The 22277-nt window shown below is 41.4% G+C and overlaps 1 protein-coding gene across 1 annotated transcript in view; it reads left to right on the top strand.

Moving 5' to 3' along the window:
* Positions 1-22277, top strand: part of LRP2 (LDL receptor related protein 2) — a 281363-nt gene that overhangs the window by 203471 nt on the left and 55615 nt on the right. The window contains exons 37-48 of the mRNA XM_073545810.1: positions 1303-1542; positions 2535-2723; positions 4451-5368; positions 7061-7226; positions 7351-7509; positions 10145-10434; positions 10521-10724; positions 13991-14233; positions 15606-15731; positions 17424-17543; positions 18589-18720; positions 19908-20109. Coding sequence (XP_073401911.1) covers positions 1303-1542; positions 2535-2723; positions 4451-5368; positions 7061-7226; positions 7351-7509; positions 10145-10434; positions 10521-10724; positions 13991-14233; positions 15606-15731; positions 17424-17543; positions 18589-18720; positions 19908-20109 — 2989 coding nt within the window. The remainder of the gene's footprint in view (positions 1-1302; positions 1543-2534; positions 2724-4450; positions 5369-7060; positions 7227-7350; positions 7510-10144; positions 10435-10520; positions 10725-13990; positions 14234-15605; positions 15732-17423; positions 17544-18588; positions 18721-19907; positions 20110-22277) is intronic.

The following is a 22277-nucleotide window of genomic DNA, read 5'->3' as shown; positions in this document are numbered from 1 at the left end:
GTAAACCGTATCAGCTCTGAACTTTAATTACCGCAGGTCATAAAACGGCTTAGAAGATCATTCAGTAGAAGAAAGAGAATAGTCTGAACAAGTTCGGTAGTGGATTTTTAACTTTATTGCAAACATACATGCATTTTAAAATGTAAACCCAAAGGTGTTCATATCCTTTAATTAAAATAATGTTTTATGATTGCATTACATCATTTAATGGATAAATTCTGTCTGGCTCCAAAATTTCTCATTGTATTTTTTTTTCATAGTTTTCAATTACTACATATTTTTAGCCAATAATAGTAACATAAAAGCTTGTTATTTAGCCATTTTTCTCATAGCCTGTGATCTGTTCCCATTTAAAAACTTTATGCAAGAGATTTGGCAATTAATTTCCTAAAAATGTAAAAAATTGCTCACAGATATTATAGGGTTTATTCTTTATCGGGTGTAGTCACACATTGTAGAAATTTATAAGACTAAAAAATCCCTTCCATACATGTGAATGGATTGTTCCTGCAGCATATGTGTCACGCTGTGATGATCTTAGGTAGGGGAGGGGAGCCTCAAACTGTCCCGAGAACTAGGACCCTAACTATCTCTGTAATGGGGGTACTCTTGATGGTAGAGATGCCTGAGTCTCTGACCTCACTAAGCTCCTGTTAATCCCTGGTCTGTCCCCTCCCCCACCCCATTGAGCCTGGGACAGAAATGTAATGTGAACAAGACACACAAAGAAAAAACAGGGATAACAGAAACCCTTGATCATACAAAAGCAATAACCAGCAATAGGGAGGAGGATAGGGACAGGCAGGAGTAAACTAAACAGGAAACAGGGACCAGAAGATAAACCCACGCGTAGAACAGAACACCTCTACAACAACTTCCCTCCAAGACACTTTGCTTAAGCACATAGCATAGGATGACGAATCTCCAATTGCAACAACGAACTGCTATTCAGCGCTTTTCATGCTATTCAGCATCTCCTAAGAGCAAGGAAGCAGAGCTTTCACTGGCAAGACAGAGAGGGTCTGGCCAGCTTTTATAGGAAGAATTTGCAACCAGATCAGAAGCCATTGAAATGGAGCTGCATGTTCCTGACCAGCATAGAAAGGGTCAATGACCTCTTCAGCATGAAAAGAAACCAAATTCATTTAATATGGGATCCAAGCACACAGGCTAAATCGAAGATCTGCGATTCACAATATGCAGTGATCTTCTACTCCCAGATCTCCTAGGTTGGTGTGACACACTCTTGACAATATGTTCATGGACTTTTGCAATGAAAGTACATTTTTTTTGTCTACACAGAAGTGTCTGGTTCTTCTAATGGATGCAGCAATAACCCTGATACGTGCCAGCAGTTGTGTTTGCCCAAACCCAGTGGCCGGTTCTCTTGCGCATGTGCTACAGGATTCAGGCTGAGCGTTGATAACAGAACCTGCACGCCATACAACTCCTTTATTGTGGTGTCTATGCTCACAGCAATCAAAGGATTCAGCTTAGAATCTGCGGATCATTCTGAAGCTATGGTACCCATGGCTGGACGAGGTAGGTGCTGTCGGCTTTTTGGAGTTCAATTTCCGAATAGACAACATTTAAGCCACCGTCACACACAGTGATCTTGCTAGCGAGATCGCTGCTGAGTCACAAGTTTTGTGACGCAACAGCGATCTCACCAGCGTGAGTGTGACACTTACCAGCGACCGGCCCCCCTGCCGGGTATCGCTGATCGTCATGGAATGGCCAGGACATTTTTTTGATCGCTGGTCTCCCGCTGGCCAGCACGCATCGCTGATGTGGCAGGCGGGAGACCAGCGATCAGCGAGCTGACGCTGGTAACTAAGGTACACATCGGGTTTCTAAGCAGCGCGCAGCGCTTAGAAACCCGATGTGTACCTTGGTTACCAGCTCCCTGCACCAGCGCACTGTTAACTAAGGTACACAGTGGGTAACTAAGCGACGTGCGTCGCTTGTTACCCGAGTGTCGCTGGTGCTGATCGCTGGTGAAGCTGCCTGTTTGGCAGCTCACCAACGATCATGTAGCGACACACCAGCGATCCTGACAAGGTCGATATGTATATTTAATTATATTTATAGTTATATTTATTTGACAATTGTAAGGTAGACTAAGGTCATATTGTTGTCGGGATCGCTGGTGCGTCGCTATGTGTGACGGGGCCCTTATTCTGCATGCCATTAAATAAGACCAACCTTATCTTTGCTGATCTTGAGTTAATGCTATTGTAGTGGAGATTACTTTGTTAGACACATCTTTGGGGGTTGAGGTTAATTTGATATCACAACAAACTCAACTCTGACAAATTTAGTTTTGAGCACCAATAACCAGGCGCAGAACTGTCCCACTACATGCTCCATTTTGTTTCCTTGGCTAAAAGCATGTGATTGTACTATTTATGGACAATCCCAACACATATAACTACCATATACTAGAACGATTCCCTTTATTTGCCCTCCACCCACCCATATTGAATTGAATATTAATGGATGAGGATACTGATTTTTGCACATTTTTTTTGCAGGCCGTAATGCACTTCACGTGGATGTTCACATGCAGTCCGGTTTTATCTATTGGTGTGACTTCAGCAGCACTGTATCTGGATACAATGCAATCCGTCGTGTTAAACCCAATGGCTCCTACTTTAGAAATGTTGTCACTGGTGGTATTGGGAGGAATGGAATTCGAGGGATAGCTGTTGACTGGGTTGCAGGTAGGTTAAACCAAATGCATTTGTTTCCTACGGAGTGCATATGTTTAAGGGGTTTTCTTTTTAATTGGCCCAGAAGTATGTAAAGTTATTAATGGAAAAAAAAAAAGAATTTAACCCTTAAATGTCCCAGTGACATCAAGCATATGTCTCCTTAGACCAATCACTGGCCAATGATTGTTAGCAGAGGTCAAGCTACTGATGGATATCACCTCCGATACTGATGAGAACCACCAAAGTGGCAGTGGAGAAATTCATTTAAAACCTTTGTGTGAAATATTTGGACTCTGATAAGCAGCTATGATATATCACTTATAGTAAAGCTTCGTTGAAGCATCTAGACGAGTGGTTCCCAAACTCCAGTCCTCACGGACCCCAACAGGTCATTTTTTCAGGATTTCCATAGTGTTACACATGTGAGAGAATTCCTGATGCCATGATTATACTTCCATCACCTGTGAAATACTAAGGAAATCCTGAAAACATGACCTGTTGGGGTCTGCGAGGACTGGAGTTTTGGGAACCGCTGATCTAGACCAATGTTATTTAATAAGACTGTTCAGATGACAGCTTTTTTTCACACTGACCGAACATTTACATGAAAATAAAAAAAATCTCAGCATGCACTAGTACAGTGTTCCCCAACTCCAGTCCTCAAGAGCTACCATTGTACTGAGGGGGGGGGGGGTTGCGGGGGTCCTCATCCTTTGTGGGAACCCTCATTCTGTGTTGGTTGTGAGGACCCTCATACAGTGTAGGGGACTATGGGGGCTCTCAAACTGAGTATGGGTCTGTGGAGGCCATGATACTGTGTGTGCATGCAATGGGAACTATGGGGATATTATACTATAGTATGAACTTTAGGGGTAACATGCTCCTGGGGTATTATACTGTGTTGGTGGCACTATGAGGACATGATAGTTTGCTGTAGGCACCATGGAGTCATCACATTCTATACTGTATATATGGGGTGAAACTGGGGCAGATTTACTGTGGGGATACCATACTCAGTGTGTGCGTGGGTGGGGGGAATTTTTGGAAGCATCATACTCAATTATGGCCACAAAAGGGTAAATCTTGGGAGAACACTAAGGAGCTTCAATAGGGACATAAGTACTATGTACATGACAGAATGCATGCCCTTCTGGTTTATAAAAGTTGGGAGATATGACTCCGCCAAATATTATTATAGAGCTTTTTTGTGGGGGGTGGGTCAGGGGGCATTTAGAACTTTTGCTATGGGGCCTAGTGATTTCTATGTATGCCATTGTACCAGGACTGGAGTTGAGGAACACTGTAGTAGTATCTTTCATATTTCTGATGAGTCTCACCCATTTAAGTCCATGGTTGTGCAAAAAAAAAAAAGTTGGATCATCTGTTATATCATCCGATTTTTGCAATTCTTAAGAAAGGAAACTGAATTTGGTCTTGTACATATTTTTAACTGCTGATGTGCAAAAACGAATGCTGTATAGATGACAATGCCAATGAAAAATCATCTATTTTTTCTGGATGAAAACTGGACTATTTTTTATACATTGACTTACCGTATATACTTTTATATACACATAAAAGTAATATAAGTAACCTTGCTTCATAAAGATGAAATAATTACATATAAATACAGAGAATTATCTCATCTCTAAAAACAGCCCAAAATAATAAACTCCAGTGTGTGAATTTCAAATTTTTGGTTTTACTTATTCCCTATTGTACATTTTTTTTTCTAGGAAATCTCTACTTCACCAACGCTTTCCTGACCGAAACCTTCATCGAAATAGTTCGCCTGAACACCACATATCGTCGTGTGCTGATGAAAACTTCAGTGGATATGCCCAGGCATATTGTAGTAGACCCAAAAGACAGATACCTCTTTTGGGCAGATTATGGGCAAAATCCTAAAATTGAACGGGCCTTTTTGGATTGCACCAATAGAACAGTTCTGGTATCTGAGGGAATTGTGACACCGAGAGGATTAGCTGTGGATCGTAACACCGGTTATGTGTACTGGGTAGACGACTCTTTGGATATGATTGCAAGAGTTGGACCGGAAGGTGGTGAAGTCCAAATAGTGAGATATGGAAACCGTTACCCAACTCCTTATGGGATTACTGTATTTGAGAACACAATTATTTGGGTGGATCGAAACTTGAAAAAGGTCTTCCAAGCCAGCAAGGAGCCTGGAAACACTGAAACACCAACTGTCCTCAGGGATAATATTAATCTACTTAGAGACGTTACAGTATACGACAAACGTTTTCAGCCAGTTTTACCCCAGGAGATCAACAATAATCCATGTCTGGTGAATAATGGGGGTTGTTCTCACTTTTGCTTTGCCTTACCTGGCACACAGACACAAAAATGTGGTTGTGCCTTTGGGGCAGTTGGGAGCGATGGAACAAGATGTATCATCTCCACAGATGACTACTTGATATTTGCCCTTGAAGGATCCATTAATAGTTTGCCCCTAGACCCTGAGAATCACAGTCCTCCTTTCCCCAGGGTAAATGTTCCTAGGACAGCAGTGGCTCTGGATTATGACAGCTTGGATAATAGAATATACTACACCCGAAGTGCCGGAGCTGGACGGAGTGAAATTCGCTACTTTGGTCTTTCAGCGTTAAATCAACATACCACGGTGGCATCAGGTATGAAATGAAGCTGACCCAATGATCAACTCATGGATATGGGTGCAATATCTATAACATCAGGCAAACTTGTGGCTGACATTGACATTCAAATGATTGGCAAACTACGTAATGCCTGAACTGACCAAGTCCTTCTGAGTGAGAAGTGCTCGGCTATGGCAGGTAGCAGAGGTCCTGAGCTGGGAATCTCCGCTCTGGGATGCCCATTTGCCCTTATGGAACTTGTAGACTGAAGTTATCTTAGTGAGAAAACCCCTTCAAACCCAATATTAACTAGAATTAATCACTACTGATCTTGAATTACAGTCTCTGTTGTGACACTAAAACCTCAAAAAGAGGAAAAAATCCTCCAAAAAATTCAGATACAAACCAGACAGGCCTAAATGCATCTGCGCTAATACAGGGTGCAGCAGACACAAGTAAGATGGCAGCTGTTGTGACACTAAGCTGCATTCTTATGTCCGACTTGGAAAAGATTTTAACTTATGACAATAGTTACTGTTAGTTATTAAAATTGCAGTAACTTACAGTCTGTAATTTGCATTCCCTAATTCATTTTCAAACCCCCTAATATGCACTTGCAGCAAGATCCACTTTTCATATGTTTACCTTTGGGAGTGTCTTTCCCTGAAATACAGGTTGGATGTGAGCTCTGTGTTTATAATAATAATAATAATACTTTTATTAATGTAGCCCCAACATATTCCGTAGCACTTTACAATTAAGCGGGGACACGTGTGAATAAAAAAGGCAACACAAAGTAACACATAGTTCATCAGTTACAGTAGGAGTGAAGGCCCTGCTCACAAGTTTTCAATCTATAAGATTGTTTTGCCGTTGTCTTCATTAGCTGATATATCAGCACAGCTTCTATCCTGACACTTATTTCCTCTTTATGTGCTTTCCTTCTTTTCTATAGCCTGTTTTCTTCCCTCCCTCAGACTGTACATGCTTTCTTCCTTCTGCACTCCTGAGATCTGTGTATAAACAATCCCCCTCTCCCTCCCTAATGCTATCTCAACACAGAGAGAAGGCAAGGGAACAGTAAAGAGGGTCTTCAAAACTGAGCAGGCGCTTTGAACGAAGTGTATCAATTTTTCACAAGCACTCGGCTAGATAAAGGACTTATGAACATCTGCAGCAGCAAGTCGGTAGAACATTTTTAATGAAGAATATTTAGAAAATTGCTTAATTTTGCATTTAGAAGGCAGATGAACAATAAAAAATAAATCTCTGCAAAGATGTACATACCATTTAACGTCTACACCATTTACGTTGTGGCTATTTCTATTCTTGGAAGAATAGTCATTATACCCAGCACTGTGCAGTAGTGCAGGAGTAGTACTCCTGTATAATGGAAACATACAGTAAGGGGTATGGCTGTCAATAAGCTTGATGACTGTTTCCAACCTGCAACATTGTTAATATGGCTAGAAGTAATGAAACAAAGCAACTCAAGATCAGTACTGCAAGTGCAATGTATTACAAGTACTGCAAGTGCCAGGTTATATAATGATGTATTAGTCACTCTGATGCTAACTTAACGGCCAGCGCGCCATCTAAACAGCCTAGCTCACTACGATGATCCACAATGCGCTATTTAATGCATATTTTTGGAAGTATTTCAGTGTGTACAGTTCCCATGATGAATGAGTACCAAAATCATCTCATGCTTTGTGAATTGTCTTTCAGATTTGGGAGCTCCGGATGGAATCGCTTTTGATTGGATCCATAAACGGGTTTATTACAGTGACTATCTGAACCAAACCATTACCTCCATGGCCCTGAATGGCTCCGATCGTACTGTGATCGCTCGGGTATCCCGGCCCAGAGCTATCATGTTGGATCCATGCAGAGGGTAGGACCTATTCTTTATTGATACATTTAAGAAATCAATTCTCCCTAGAGTCCATTGTATTCATTAAACATATGCAGTACCTGTCTTTTATTTCAAGTGTTAAACATTCTTCCCATGTCCTTAGGTACATGTACTGGACCGATTGGGGCTCCAATGCCAAGATAGAAAGGGCTACACTAGGAGGCAACTTCCGTACAGTTATTGTGAACAGCAGCTTGGTATGGCCAAACGGACTTACCCTCGACTACGAAGAAGAGCGACTCTATTGGGCTGATGCAAGTTTGTATGTACTATTACCTATAGGATTGTCAATAATGTAACGACATATAGCATGTAACATGACTTACTGAGGATTCTTTTCCTTCTTGTGTCCTGGCTTTGACAATAGATCACAAAATTATATTTTATTTACTCTATAGAATCTAATTGAACTCCCTACCTTACACGTTCTATGGCAAAGACTGGCACTGTTTCAAGAGGAAACATGCTTACCCTTTTTTTCTAATCTCATACCATTTCATAAGACATTACTGAGTGATTCTTTGCTTGGTGGGAAAAAAGTTAAACCTAGGTGTATACTGCATTCCAACATTTAGCTGAATATACATTGACCAGAAAATGGGTAACAATATTTTGAACTTGACTTTCAGACTCCATATCCCATCATCCACTTCTGCTTTGAACATGAGACTGCCATCATTTTATAGATAATCATCTTGGCTATCTCATACATAAATTTGACTTGCAGCTATTTAGCACATGATTAGCTATGCAGATTCTTATCATGTCACTGCATTGCTACGCTTTTGCTCCTGGTAGTGGAAAAATATTTTTCTTCTTCCTGTATACTATAAATTACAACCTGTTCTCACATTCCCTAATAGCTCAGTGTGTTATTAGATTGATTCCCAAGCGAAAGGTCACTGGTTTGTAGAAAGGAGCAGCCATAAATAAGATTTCCAAAAAAAAAAAGAGAAACAGCTTCATCCCGCTCATTGGTCATGTGAGTGCAATGACAGAAGAATATGAAATGAACTCCGTCCATCCATTTAAAAGCCAATTGGTGGACATCCAAGAAAATATCGGAGTCAACAAGTCAGTTCATCACAAGGTCTACCAGTTCTGGTGCGACAAACACGTCAGTGGAGGTGGCTCGTATGCTTCATAATGAGATCACAGACGTCCATGCAAGCACCATGCGACGCACATCACACAAGTCTTGGAATGGTGGCCTGAAAAGAGGTGAAGAGTATACTCGCTCATCACTAGTGAAGACGCCTCAACTGCAGTATCGTCCTAAGAAGCGTCAGCTCGAATTTGCAAACAAGTATGAAAGTGGACGGTAGAAGATTGGAAATGGGTGATTTGGAGAAGTTAGATGAAAGTCAGTAGACTTGATATTTTGCCTGGACGTCCATCTCTTGGATGGACTTAATTTCCTGTTCTTCAGGCTGTCATGGCACTCACATGATGCAGTTTAGCAATTTTCTTGGTCAAGAGACTGCTATCGATGAGCTGGAGGATGCTGTTTCTCTTTTTTGGAAATCTTCTTCATGGCTGCTCCTTGATTCGAACCAGAGACCTTTTGCTTGGAAATCAACCTAATAACACACTGAGATATCAGGGAATGTGAGAACAGGTTGTAATTGGTAGCATATAGGAATAAAAAGATTTTTCCATCACTAGGAGCAAAACAGTAACAATGCAGTGACATGATAAGAATCTGTATAACTAATCATATGCTAAATAGCTGCAAGTCAAATTTATATATGAGATATCCAAGATAATTGTCTATAAAATGGTGGTAGTGTCGCGTGAGAAGCTGTAGTGGATAATGAGATCTGGAACCTGAAAGCCAAAAGGTCAAACATTGTTACCCTTTTGCTCGTCAGTGTATATGCCAGCAAAAACAAGCTCCTGGCATTTAGAAAAGTGGATCCCAAAAGTTGACTGTCATATAAAATAACAAATCCAGATAGTACTCACCCTCCCAAGCTCCAGGACCAGCTCTCTGCTGTTTACACTGGTGAATTCATGTTGATGGCTCACATCGCCACTGCAGACAATGACTGAGCTCAGCCGATCATGCCATCTACAACAGTTGGCTGTAGTGGTGATGTGAGCCTTATATATGACGTCACCACTTCAGTCAAAACACTTGGGTCAAAGCACCCAGGGAGGGTGAGTGCTGTCTGAGTTTGTCATTTTACATAACAAAAGTTTGGGGTCCACTTTTCCAAAAGAGGAAAACACTTTAACATCTCCATAGGTCATCAATCATGGGTTGGGCTGGTGTGCACCTGCTTAGCTTTGTTTAACCGAATAAGAAAGCACAGCAGAGGGGACTAGCCAGACTGTGCCAATGTCAGACTCAGACACTATGTGCACTTAGCCATAGAATCTCTTATCAAACAGGCCATAAATGTGAAATTACTTTTGATCATTTGGCTGACATCTATTTCACCTTACTCCACCATAAACCTACACCCTCCTGGTAGTGCTTTGTCTCCTGCAGGAGCAAAGATCAGGCATCTTGAAATCCAACATGCCCAATCCTTATGATGATGTCCACCATTGGAAGATAACGGTGGGAAGCCCATAACCATTATGCTAATCCCACCAATATCCTTTTTCCAAGGAGTTATTCTCATACTATTACTATTTAAAATATAGTCTGGTCTTATAAAGTAACAATAGGAGATTTTTCGGGGCCTCCAGGGGTTGCATGACATAGGTTGTTTTTTTTTGGAGCCTATTTAGCCCCTGGATCATGCTTGACCCCCTTAAGTCTTGCACTGGTGTATAACACAGTTTTATCTGGAGTCTTCCTTACATTTCTTTCAGTCTTTGTAAATATCTAGTGAAGCTTTTCTCATGTATATTAGATATGAAATGTGTGTGTTTTCTTTCTCTGACAGACAGAAGATTGAACGCTGTTCGTTAACTGGTGCCAATCGGGAGGTAGTAGTTAGCACTGCCATATATCCATTTGCTATGACCCTGTACGACCAACACATTTATTGGACAGACTGGAACACAAGGAGTATATACCGGGCCAATAAATACGACGGGTCAGACCAAATCATTATGGTCCAGAACCTACCGCAGCGCCCAATGGATATCCATGTCTTGTCTAAAAGCAAACAACAGCAGTGTGCCAGCCCCTGCGACCAGTTCAATGGCGGCTGCAGTCACATCTGTGCACCAGGTACAATTTATCTACTATGTCAATGTTAAAGGTTTCTGTTCCCTTTTACGATTGGCAATACATGATATCAATGTCTGAATCTAAAGGTCCCAATGGAGCAGAATGCCAATGTCCTTCAACCGGAAGCTGGTATCTGGCGAACAACAACAAGGACTGTATTGTAGATAATGCCACCCGGTGCCAGAGCGGGCAGTTTACATGTCTCACTGGCCGTTGCATACCAGAAAGATGGAAATGTGACAACGACAACGATTGCCGGGACGGTAGCGATGAGCTGGAACGTGTATGTGGTGAGTAAATTCATATTATACTATTAACTGCAATTTTACCTTACATGTATCATCCCACTGCGGTGAAAGCCTTGACTGATTGTTATATTAGCTTTGTTCCATTATTTCACCCATACATCTCATTTATCTTAGCGGTCGTGCTGCAGTTTTAGCCATGTCCCGCCACTGTCCTTACAATATTACTTAATCTCGCAGGGAAACAACTGTTATCTGGAAATTTACGAGACCCTCGTGATCTGCCAAGTGGTCTTGCAAGTGGAACAGGTGCTTCCCTGAAAGATTAAAGAATTTTGCAGGAAAACAATGTAAAGGGCAGCTACAGTTAAAAGTTGCTGTATATTCATAGAAGAAAAAGATAGCATTCACCGGTCTAAAATCCAATATTCATTGCGGTATTTACAAAATTTTCAGCAGGATGAGAGGAGTGGAGTGTGAGGATGATGGCCGTTTCGCGCTATTGCGCTTCTACGGACCGTATGGGCCACCCTTTACTCCTCCTCGTCCTGCTGAACATGTTGAAAGTACCGTAATAAATATTGGATTTTAGACCGGTGATTGCTATCTTTTTTTTTTTCTTTTATGGATATACAGCACGACTTTTTTCTGGATGAACACCCGAGGTCTGGGGTATGTGTTCTCATAGCGTTCACTATCGTTTCAATGGTGTTGTGCGATATAAGGTGCAGCGGTGGCGCTCGTCATTGTTTTGCCTTTGTGGACTGTTAAAAATTGCAGCATGACCACTATCGCCACATGTGAACACAGCCTTACAAGAACAGTACAGGACTAATAAGGACTACACAACCTTTTCTCGTCCAAGAGCCACCCTGACGAGATGAACCCATCAACAGGGCCGCAATAAAACTTAAAGTGGCACATGCATGGCGCTATCTATCCACCTCCTCCTGAGATCTCAAAGATGGTCACAGATTGCAACATTAGTACTTACCAGTCCTGTGTGACTGCGCTTATCTCTCACATGGACTAGACATAGATAGGTATGTCTGCGACAGATAGGTAGTGGCCACAAATAGGGTATTGAAGGCAGCACGAGACCACTGGACCACAGGTTGTCCACTCTTGCTCCACAGCATTGGTAGGTTACCTACTAGAATATGGGAGACGTGGCCCTTGGCTACATTACAGACAGTATTTTTAGTGTACATGCCATCCATTAAGGACTCAGCCATATGGTCCACATACCCTTCAGAAAAGGTGTAGCCACATGACCCCCAGAAAAAGCTGAGCTACAAATCCATCTACCTTGACGTTATAGCACCCATTGCATGTCTATCTGTCAAGCGCCAGGTCTTGCAGGCAGTAGCTTCCCTGTGTAGTGATGCCTTCAATAAAATCTGCTAGGGTGAGCGAACCTGACAAAATTCGATTACCAGATTCTCTCGAATTTGACCGGGAAATTGAATTGAAGTTGAATTTATTTGACTCGAGTCAAATTTCTATTAAATATAATTTATTGTGCTCTGAGGTTTCTCCAGACCCCAGAACATAATAAATGAAAGGACTAAAAAAATACTATACTACCTCGCCCCTCACCTGTCGTGGCGCTGCAGCTCCCCAACCCATCCTCCACTACGCTGGCTCACTTCCTCCCTCCAGCTCCAGTCTTCTCTTCTGTCTTCTTCACTCTTTAGAGCCTCAGGAGCTCAGTAGGCCTTGTGCGATGTGTCATGATGTGGACCTCCCCACGACATCATGAAGTCAGTTGAGGCCTTTCGAGTTCTGGAGGTGTGAAAGAGTGAAGAAGACAGTAATTAGAAGAGAATCTGGATGAAGGAAATGAGGCAGCAGAGGATCTCGTGGAGAGCATCTGTGGCGCCCCTGAGGGTTCAGTCGCCACAGAGGTACTGCACCTCCTCCTGAGGTGTGGTACCCCACCATTCAGGTAAGGTGGAGACCCCTGACCACGCTCCAACACCTGCATCCCACACAACACAATAGTGTAGCAAAGCACCCTTTGGTGGTTCCCTGCTTGGAACACGAAGCGTGCTGGGAGGCAGGTGGAATTTAGTTTGCACTAAAGAGCAGGAAGAGGATAGGATATAGAGAGTTAGTCACAGGAGTCTGACGAGGTCGGACCTGTGTAAGGAGATCCCCTGAGAGGGATGAAGAGGGAAAGTGCTGCAGCCGACCTCAGTGATCTGGGTCCGCTGGCACAGGAAAGGAACACTGAAAGAAAGCCTGACTCTCCATAAGAAGGAAAGGATTAGTACGGAACGTGAGGAGAGGAAGAAAACAGAGGATTGAGGGTTAGAGGAGAACCCCACTCAAGTTCTAGGCTCAAGGCCGGGGTCCGGTCCCCGAGGTTGTTTGGATACTTATGGTCCCGCAACAGACACCAGAGGAATAGAAGTTTGTCATCACTTTATTCCCACACAAGACTTGGGGGCACAACAGCAACGAGATAGAGAGCCGGGACTTAGAAGCAGAGAGTCCCCAAAGCAGGCTACAGCTGTCTGCCGAACGAGTAGAGTTCATAGGAACATCGGACAGGAGGAACTCCAGTGTAACTCAGTACTAGGAGTACTTCACTTAAAGGTGCTAAGAGGGAGACATTCAGAAAAGTCACATAAGTTGGAGGAGTGTTGGAAAGTTGTGCTTCATCTTGCCTGAAGGTTAGCTGAGCTCCTGACCCAGAGGACACAGCACCAATGCGGGCTCTTGAGCCACCACAGACTGTGAGTAAAGCTTTGGAACTACATGCCCTAGTGTCCTCCACTTATTCCTGCGTCAATCTGCCCAGTACTGCTACATCCCTTGCGCCCGACATTTACTATGGGCACCCAGGGCCACGGACCGGGTCACCGCTACTCTGACACTTCCCTGTGAGATACCGGCCCGGTACCGAGTACCCCACAGCCCTGGGTGTGAGGGCGACCCACATCTGTGTCAGAGGAGGTGAGTATAATTTTTTTTCTTTTTTTAAACTCTTGGCCCTAAAAAACAATTAGGCAATATGGTGGTCAGCAGGTCACGATTTTGCTTGATTCGAGCAAATCGAATCATAAAAAATTCAGGTTCTGTTTTGATGATTTGTAGTTTAGGCGCTCTTCTTCTCAATTGAGCTCCTACTACTTACTCGTGCCCCGTACATCTTCATTACTAACGCCCATGATTATTTTATCCAACATGCAGTCCGTTTTGCAGCGGTCTTTGCTGTAGCAGGTACAGTATATTTAGGACCAAGTAGCCGGTTAGCACAATCCTCTATATCGGTTCACGCACTTACATCTGTGTTTTTTTGGCAGCTTTTCACACCTGCTCACCTACAGCGTTCACCTGTGGTAACGGGAAATGTGTGCTCTATCACTACCGCTGCGACCACTATAATGACTGTGGGGATAATAGTGATGAAGTCGGGTGTCTGTTCAGAACCTGTGACCCGAACACTGAATTTGCCTGTAATAACGGAAGGTGTATTTCCCGCTTGTATGTTTGCAATGGAGTCAATAACTGCTATGATAACGGCACTTCTGATGAGAGGAATTGCCGTAAGTTATCCATGGTCTTGATGAAAGTATATGCAATGTCGATTTACTTTTCTATTATATGCTATTAAAAGTTTCCAAATTTGTATTTATACCGTTTTGTCTAGTTTTTGGACTAGAAAAGATCATGAGGCTAAAGCTAGGTACTTTTTAAAAAGTTTGCAGAGCTGGCTGGGACTGTGGCGTTAAAAACGCCAAAAGTCACTACATTTTTTAACCCAAATTTTGCAGCATTTCAAACAGTTTTAAATAATATTGTTTGATGTATCAGGGTTTTAGATGGATTGTACCACAATTAAATATATGTTACATTATTGCATATAAAGTTTTCAACTGGACCCACTTTAGAAATTCTCCGGTGTCCAGCTATTGTTGTTATATCGATATGTATAGCGCCCCCTGGAGTTATTTTGAAACTTTCTGAGAACTTCCACCTAATGTGTCCAGTGTTGGAGAGAAGCCACTTCTTAAGGACTGGCCTGTAGAATAGTAGGAATCATCCCAGGAATCTACTCATGTCCTCAGATGGTCCAGGGTTACCGACCTTCCAGAAATTCCAGGAAGGAGTACGTAAAAATAGGACACTTTTTTTTGCCCCGTCCGTAACTTTTTTTTAAAACGTCTGTGACTTTTTTTTTTTTTAAGCTAAAGAAATTTATACAGATTATTATGACTGTAATTATTATCATTTTACTGTTTACAATGAATATAGCTCGTGCCATCCAATCAGAATTATGTAGACATGTTATCACTTATAATCATAATGATTTATTATCTTTTTCGGATATGTCCATAAAATAAAAAAATATTGTCTACCCATGATATTTTGATACGCTGTCCAGAAAAAAAAAGTCATGTTCGCAACCCTGGGCGGAGGGTCTGAGCTACTGAGCATGTGTGACCACTAGTTCTGGTACATTTGGGGGACGCTGAAAGAGAAAATGAAAAGAACACCAGAGGGCGCCACAGATCTTTAATTGCAATATCTGTGCGCATTTATAATTTTTATTTTAAGTTATTCCAATTAAAATCTAGCAATATCACTTAGTATTCATGGAACAATCCCTTTAAACATATGGAGGGCAATTTATGAATTATTACTAAATAATCTTTACAAATGTATGCCTTATAGCTATGATCACATGGTCGCATGCCCCCTTTTTGTCCAGCGGTTGTTGCTTGTCATCACTTTTCAGTGTGCTAAACAACCTCAAAAATATGTTTAGGATAAGGAAGGGATAAAACTTTTCCGACTACTAACAAGGAGTGGGGGAGGAGGATTTATTTAAACATTTTTCATCACTTTTCTCCTTCTCTGCTATAGCTGATCGTTTTTTATTTTTTTATTTTTTTTTATTTTTTTATTTTTTTATAGCTGATCGCACATGTCAACCGGGGTACACCAAATGTCAGAGCACCAACATTTGCATTCCTCGTACTTATCTGTGTGATGGAGATAATGACTGCGGAGATATGAGCGATGAAAGCCCCACTCATTGCGGTAAGACTTTGTAGCGTTTAATCAGATTACTAATGACTGCCCGAACAACGGAGCTTTGGAGAACTTTAGAATAGTAATGTAGATGGAAGGGTGGAAAAGTTAGTAATTGCTGCCACCGACTTGTGCAGAATTCCGAAACCTTATCGACATTGCTCTTTAAGGCTTTTATAATTCCATTTATGCCTTTGTTCTTCACAAACAAATAACTAATATTGCTTGGCTGTAGGGAGGGTAGAACCTAAGTTCTTCTAGGGATGGGGTTAATTTATAGAAATTGATATGAATGGTCTATTACAAATTAAAGACCATAAAAAAAGTCTGCCAGGAGGAAATGTGATAAAATGAAAAAAAAAAACCCTGCCTTTTCAGGAGTACTTGCAGCATAACAGCTGTGTCTGCCTCTAGCTCCTCCCTCTTCTCCATAGGATTTTATAAGCACCAACTGACATTTCCTATCTCAGGAATGGGAAAATCTGCATTCACTGAAAACAGATTTTACCCATGAATTTAGAATTTTGACAATGATTGAACAGTCCTGGAGTAGAAAGAAGCAGATTTCTCTGATACTAAATATTACAAAGTTTCTTATTTTCATGTGTACTATTGATTTATGATAAAAAAAAGCTTAAAATAGCAATTACTCTTTTATTGAATTGTAATATTCAATACTACATTTCCTCTGTAGTCGCCACTGTGTTAAGTTAGATTTTTAAAGAAGCATTAAAGTCTATATCCTCTTAATGAATTGCAGTCATCATATTTTATAGTTACTTACTGTGTACTTACAATTGCTCATTTTGCCTTTCTACCCAGCTAATTCTTCTCTTTTCTCTGTTGTATGTACGAACAGGAAGTCTCTTTTCCCTACATGAATCATCCCCCTCTTCACCTCCTGACTCGGCAGCTCCCTACTCCCTCCTGCCAGGGACTTTTTTAGTGACTTCCTTCAGTGCAGATTAATCTTGGCACATGCTCATTAGACGCTTCAATATGAGGATTTGCTTACAATAGCAATTTTTTTTCTTGCACTATACCAATTTCAGAGGGAAATCTCATGCCATATGCAGCTGAGAAAAAAAATAATCAGTTCTGCGCTGCCTCATTGAATAACCTTGTTCCGAGTGCAATCCAATTTTTTATCGCATTGAACTCATCTTGGTTATATGCCAGTGTGAGCAAACCCTAAAAAAAGGATCTGAGTCATCCTATTGCTGCTTATGTACATGTGCATTTCCTGAAACCACAGGAAATAGGAGTCTGGACTAGCCCCTGTGGCCAGTGTTCAAATTGCAAGATGTCTAATTTTTTTTACTACATCTCGTGATATGAAAAATAAAAAAAAATACCAAATATTATTGCAAAATCAATTTAAAATCTTGATTTAACCAGTAGGTGATTTTCTGGTGACAGATTTAACATCAATCAATGACAGTGCTTAGCCCACAGTAAATGGGATTTTATATATTGCTCCTGGCAGATCTCTTTAAAGAAATTCTCATCTAACTTGTATTCCTGACTGTATTGCTTCCATGAATAGTCATTTGTGGAGCACATTACACTGTAGAGTTCTTCTGACATTTAACATTCCAATTAATGCTGTAATTTGCTGTAAATAGATAAGTATAAGGAGCTGAACATTGCAGCAACCGAGGCATGTAAACCTATTAATTGGCCTTATGGATTACTTTTCAGCTACCCTGACATGTACGGACAGTGAGTTCCGCTGCGCCTCCGGACGTTGTATTCCTGGTCACTGGTACTGCGATCAGGGCGTAGACTGTGCCGACGGCTCTGATGAACCTGCATCGTGTGGTAAGAATTTGGTCAGGTTTTACAGCCAAATATCATGATCAGTTACTTTCATGAACAGCAGAAACTAAACATATTATATCTAGACATATAGATATAAATTGTTTTTACATGATAATCGAAGCAAGATATAAAATAGTAACCATAACCATATATATATATATATATATGTGTGGGTGAAGATTTAGTAAAAAATAGTCATAAATTCATTTCAACTAATGATTATTATGGGCTTAGGAGTCCAGTGGGCGGTCAGTCACTGAGTAGTACCACCCACTGGACTCCTAAACCATGAATAAGCAGATACGTAAATTAATAAATTCCTTTTTTCCCCCACAAACTATTTATCAATCTGCTCAGCTTCTCCGGCTCTGTAACTTGCCACCCGCAAGTTGGACTGAATTTTCATACTGGCGGGTTCCCTTTCGTTGATCAATTAACATGGATTAAAGGTGTATTGTTGCTTCACATTATGTGCTTATAAAGGAGCAGAATGTAGAAATAATGATCACAAAACTCAAGATAAAAAGCGGACGGCACCGCTGTTACTGTGTAACTTCAAATGATGTGCGGCATGCAGAAGCCCAACAGCTGGGAATCTCGGGTGCCAGACCTGGAAACAGTCAATCCTGGGAATCCATGCAAAGAAAAAAGGTCGCACTCGTCGAGATGGAAATTTCACTGATTTATTGACATATCATGAACATGTCAAGTCGGGGGAGTGACATAAGGAGTGCAAAGAAGGCTGACAACGGCCGTTTCGCTCTGCTCGACCCGTTGAAGTGCTCGAGCAGCGCGAAACGGCCGTTGTCAGCCTTCTTTGCACTCCTTATGTCACTCCCCCGATTTGACATGTTCATGATATGTCAATAAATCAGTGAAATTTCCATCTCGACGAGTGCGACCTTTTCTCTTTGCGTAGAAATAATGATGATTCCTCTTGTCTTATCTGCAGAAGCTCAAAGGTTACATTGCTCCTTTCTATTAACAGAAAATCAGACATTTTCTGACATCTTTTTCTGTTTCTGATCACATCCATTCATTGCAGTTGCCCATGTGAGGACTTGCTCAAGCAGCCAGTTCAGGTGTGATGACGCTCGCTGCATCCCCGCTACGTGGGTGTGTGATGGTGATAATGACTGCGGCGACATGAGTGATGAGGACCAGAGACACAACTGTGGTAAGGGTTCTGGTGCAGAATAAAGCAATATACAACTATATGAATCAATGCGTGTCCTTGATTTTGGGTAACAAGAATGTGGTCGGTGTGCCCACCTTAATATTATGGTTATATATCCCAATATCATTGATGTTAAACTAAGGGGTTACAAATGAAAAGATATAGCATGGCTCGAGTTATGCTTCAAAGGGGTTAATATGGCCAAACACATTAAATAGCTGTAGACCGAACAATCCATCAGTTAACAACTCCCCCATATACAAGGAACGACCGGTACCACTGAGACAGTCAGGAGGCCCCCATACAATTGCAGTCGTTTTGTGGAAAAAGTCAAAATATAAAGAAAAATTCTAGAGAAAACTTTTATGCGCAAGGGATGACTAAGGAATTCAAAGAATACCAAAAAATTAAAGTCATTCATGGCCCCCCTCGGGCCTCATACTAGGCATTGTGCATCAGTTTTTTTTATAGACTTCCTATAAAGGGAACCTGTCAGTAAGATCAACCCTCTCAAACCAGATATATGGGCATGCAGATATTTGAGATGTAAATCCATCCACTTCTTTACATCTTCTATCTGTTGCTGCATTCCTGAAAGATTAGCATTCTCTTTCACATGAACATGATGTGCTAAGTGCTATTGGCATGACATAGCACTTACCAAGGTTATTTCTCTGCTCAGCACCAGCATCTTTAGCTTGATTGATAGCTCACTGTTTGATTTCCTTGACTGGTGCTTGACATCGCACAGACATCGAGCTATCAATCAAGCTAAAGAGGCTGGTGCTAGAGGTGGAAAGAATCTTGGAGGCAGTGGTTCAGGAAGGGCTCTGTCACACCTAGAGCACATTATGCTTCATTTTCACATTAATTAAAACTCATGGGAATGCAGCAAAAGATAGAAGATATAAAGGTGGCCATGGATTTAGTTTTCCAAGACCTGCATGCAAAACCAGTTGATCTTTCTTACAGATTCTCTTTAATTATGATGGAAGGAGTATTTGTCCGACATCAGTCAATTGGTTTTGTTATCCAGTTTTGACTCTCTTGGAAAAATAAATTTGACCCATAAAATGATGACATTCATAGTGCATAGATAAAGGGATGACTTTAAAAATACCCTAGAATGGAAATTCAGTATGTATGTACTAATCTTGGTAATATATTTTTTTCTTCTTCTCTGTTAGCCAGTCGTAGCTGCGCCCCTACAGAGTTCACCTGTATAAACAACAGACCCCCCGATAGAAGGTGTATTCCACGAAACTGGGTTTGTGATGGAGATTCGGATTGTTCCGACGCTTATGATGAACACCAGAATTGTACACGACGCTCCTGCAGCAGCACCGAGTTCACTTGTAGTAACGGCCTCTGTATCCGGAATAGTTTCAGGTATTGTAAAGCATCGACTGTGATTGGAACACAAAATGTAAGGCTTTTCGACAATACGGAAAAATTTAAGAAATTCCATATCTCACATATCTTTTTATGCCTTGGTATCCAAGAGTCATTGTTATGTTGAGTTCTACTGAAACGAGATGATAAAATCTTTTGAAAAATTTTTTTAAAATAAATTCCCTGTAAAAAAATTTGCTGCTAATCGCAGCTACACCAATTGCCCCCAAAAGACGTTTATAATATTCTGTGATTTCCTCGGAGTTTGTATCCAACCCCATTTAAGTTCTTTTTAGCACAAACACAGTCTGTGGCATCCCATCAGATTCACTCCAATATGTCTGCTGTATTCCCTGCCTCGGCTTTTATATGGGCTGTGATAATCTGTGCTATACTATGTGAAGTCCTAAACCATTGTGATGGCTGTGCTATACCCTACATTATTGCGAAGCCCGCCCTTTGCGCCCAAGGTCATGGGAGTCTTCTCTGTGTGACACAGTCTTCGGCATTGTGTAAAAGCTGTGGACATTTTTGGTGATTTGCACTTAACAAGTCACAAGTTCTGGTTCAGCAAATTTCCTAAAATTTGACACAAATTCGATTTGCATCAAATGGATTCACTTATTTCTAATTGAAAGCCACACACTGCAGAATCACCTGCGGGTTTTTTCCCGCGGAACCGCAGGTAAAGTGACCTGCGGTTTTGCCCTGCAGTTTGACACCTGGACAATGGAATAGGTGGCAAACCGCAGCAGAATCCGCAGAAAGAATTGACATGCTGCGGAAAAAAACCCGCAGCTTTTCCACAGGTAAAAAACCACAGCGTGAGCACAGCGGTTTTGAAAACCCATAGGCTAACATGGTAAAGTACCATGTCTGCGGAACTGCTGCAGTTCTGCAGGGCCAAAACCGCAGCAAAACCGCACCGTGTGCACATACCCTTAGAGGAGAAGATATTTACTAGTTCCTACTTATTTGCTTATTATTTTTAGACCTTTCTTACTATGACAAGGCTTCTCTTTCTATATGTGTATGCCAGGGAGACATGAATGAGGCAGAGGGAGGGTGACGCTGTGTGACTAGGTGACAGAATTGGAGCTAATGAGGGATAATATGGCCAGCGACGGTACTTTTTAAAGATCTATTCCAGGTTCCTAAAGTTAAAAGCCTGAGTATTCTAGAGCATCAGTAGCCGCCTAATGGTTCTGCAGATATTGAGAACAGTCAATATTTTTTATTTTTGGCTCTAGCTAATCGATAATGTGCGTAACGGAGAAGGAGACCACGTGATGGGGATCCGACACTGAGTAGATCCTGCTGCATGCTTTCATACATCTTCTGATTATTTGTTTCCTCCATAAAGTGCAGTGCATTGCATACAGATTTATGCCGCTGCAGCATCCCAGCTTTCACATTTTGTCCGAGCCAAGCCGGGCTTTGACAAAACGCGACCGCTGCAGCCCATCAGAGGGAGTGGCTCTGGTGATACGTTAGCCAGATGTTGATCCCAGCAGACAAATTATGGAGCAGTAGCGCTGGAGTTTGTTTTTTGCTTTCACATCCCCAGTCTCATAAATGTAAATACGCACTTTCTGGTTTCTTTTTTTCCTAACGTCTCACTTCTTAAACAAACGTTGTGTGCCAATAAGGCTCGCCACAAAATTTGCAACTTATGCATGTCTGAAATGTGGCATAATGTCCAAAATAAATTCCCCCCATGCATTATCTCCTTTTTTAAATATATTATTAAATCTTTATTTACCATTAGTAAAAACTATATTAAAGAGGACCTTACATATGCAGTTTCTCTCACTTGTTGTAAATGCCGCTTTTCTCCTAAATCCAGCGACGTTTTTCTTTTGTTCCTGCGCCTTTCCGTTCCTGAGATATGACCCCTTCTTTCTTGCACATAAATCTAGTCTTGTTAGCCAAGGGGGCGTGGTCACCAACTCTCCTCTATGGGAGTCTTCTTGAAGATCACGCCCAGTTGCTAAAACCATAGAGGAGACAATATCTCAGTAATGGAGAGGCACAGGAATAAAAGGAAAATATCTCCAGATTCTGGAAAACAGCGACATTTACACCTGGTAAAAATGACTTATTTTTGGCAGGTCCTTTTTAATTGTTTATATGGCGCCTGATTTATACATAGAAATCCATATTTT

Source organism: Dendrobates tinctorius, unplaced genomic scaffold (genome assembly GCF_039654945.1).
Source record: "Dendrobates tinctorius isolate UK_male_01 unplaced genomic scaffold, ASM3965494v1 ptg000143l, whole genome shotgun sequence".
Classification (NCBI taxonomy): Eukaryota; Metazoa; Chordata; class Amphibia; order Anura; family Dendrobatidae; genus Dendrobates; species Dendrobates tinctorius.
The sequence above is the reverse complement of the archived record's forward strand: the minus strand, read 5'-3'. Positions and strand labels throughout refer to the sequence as shown.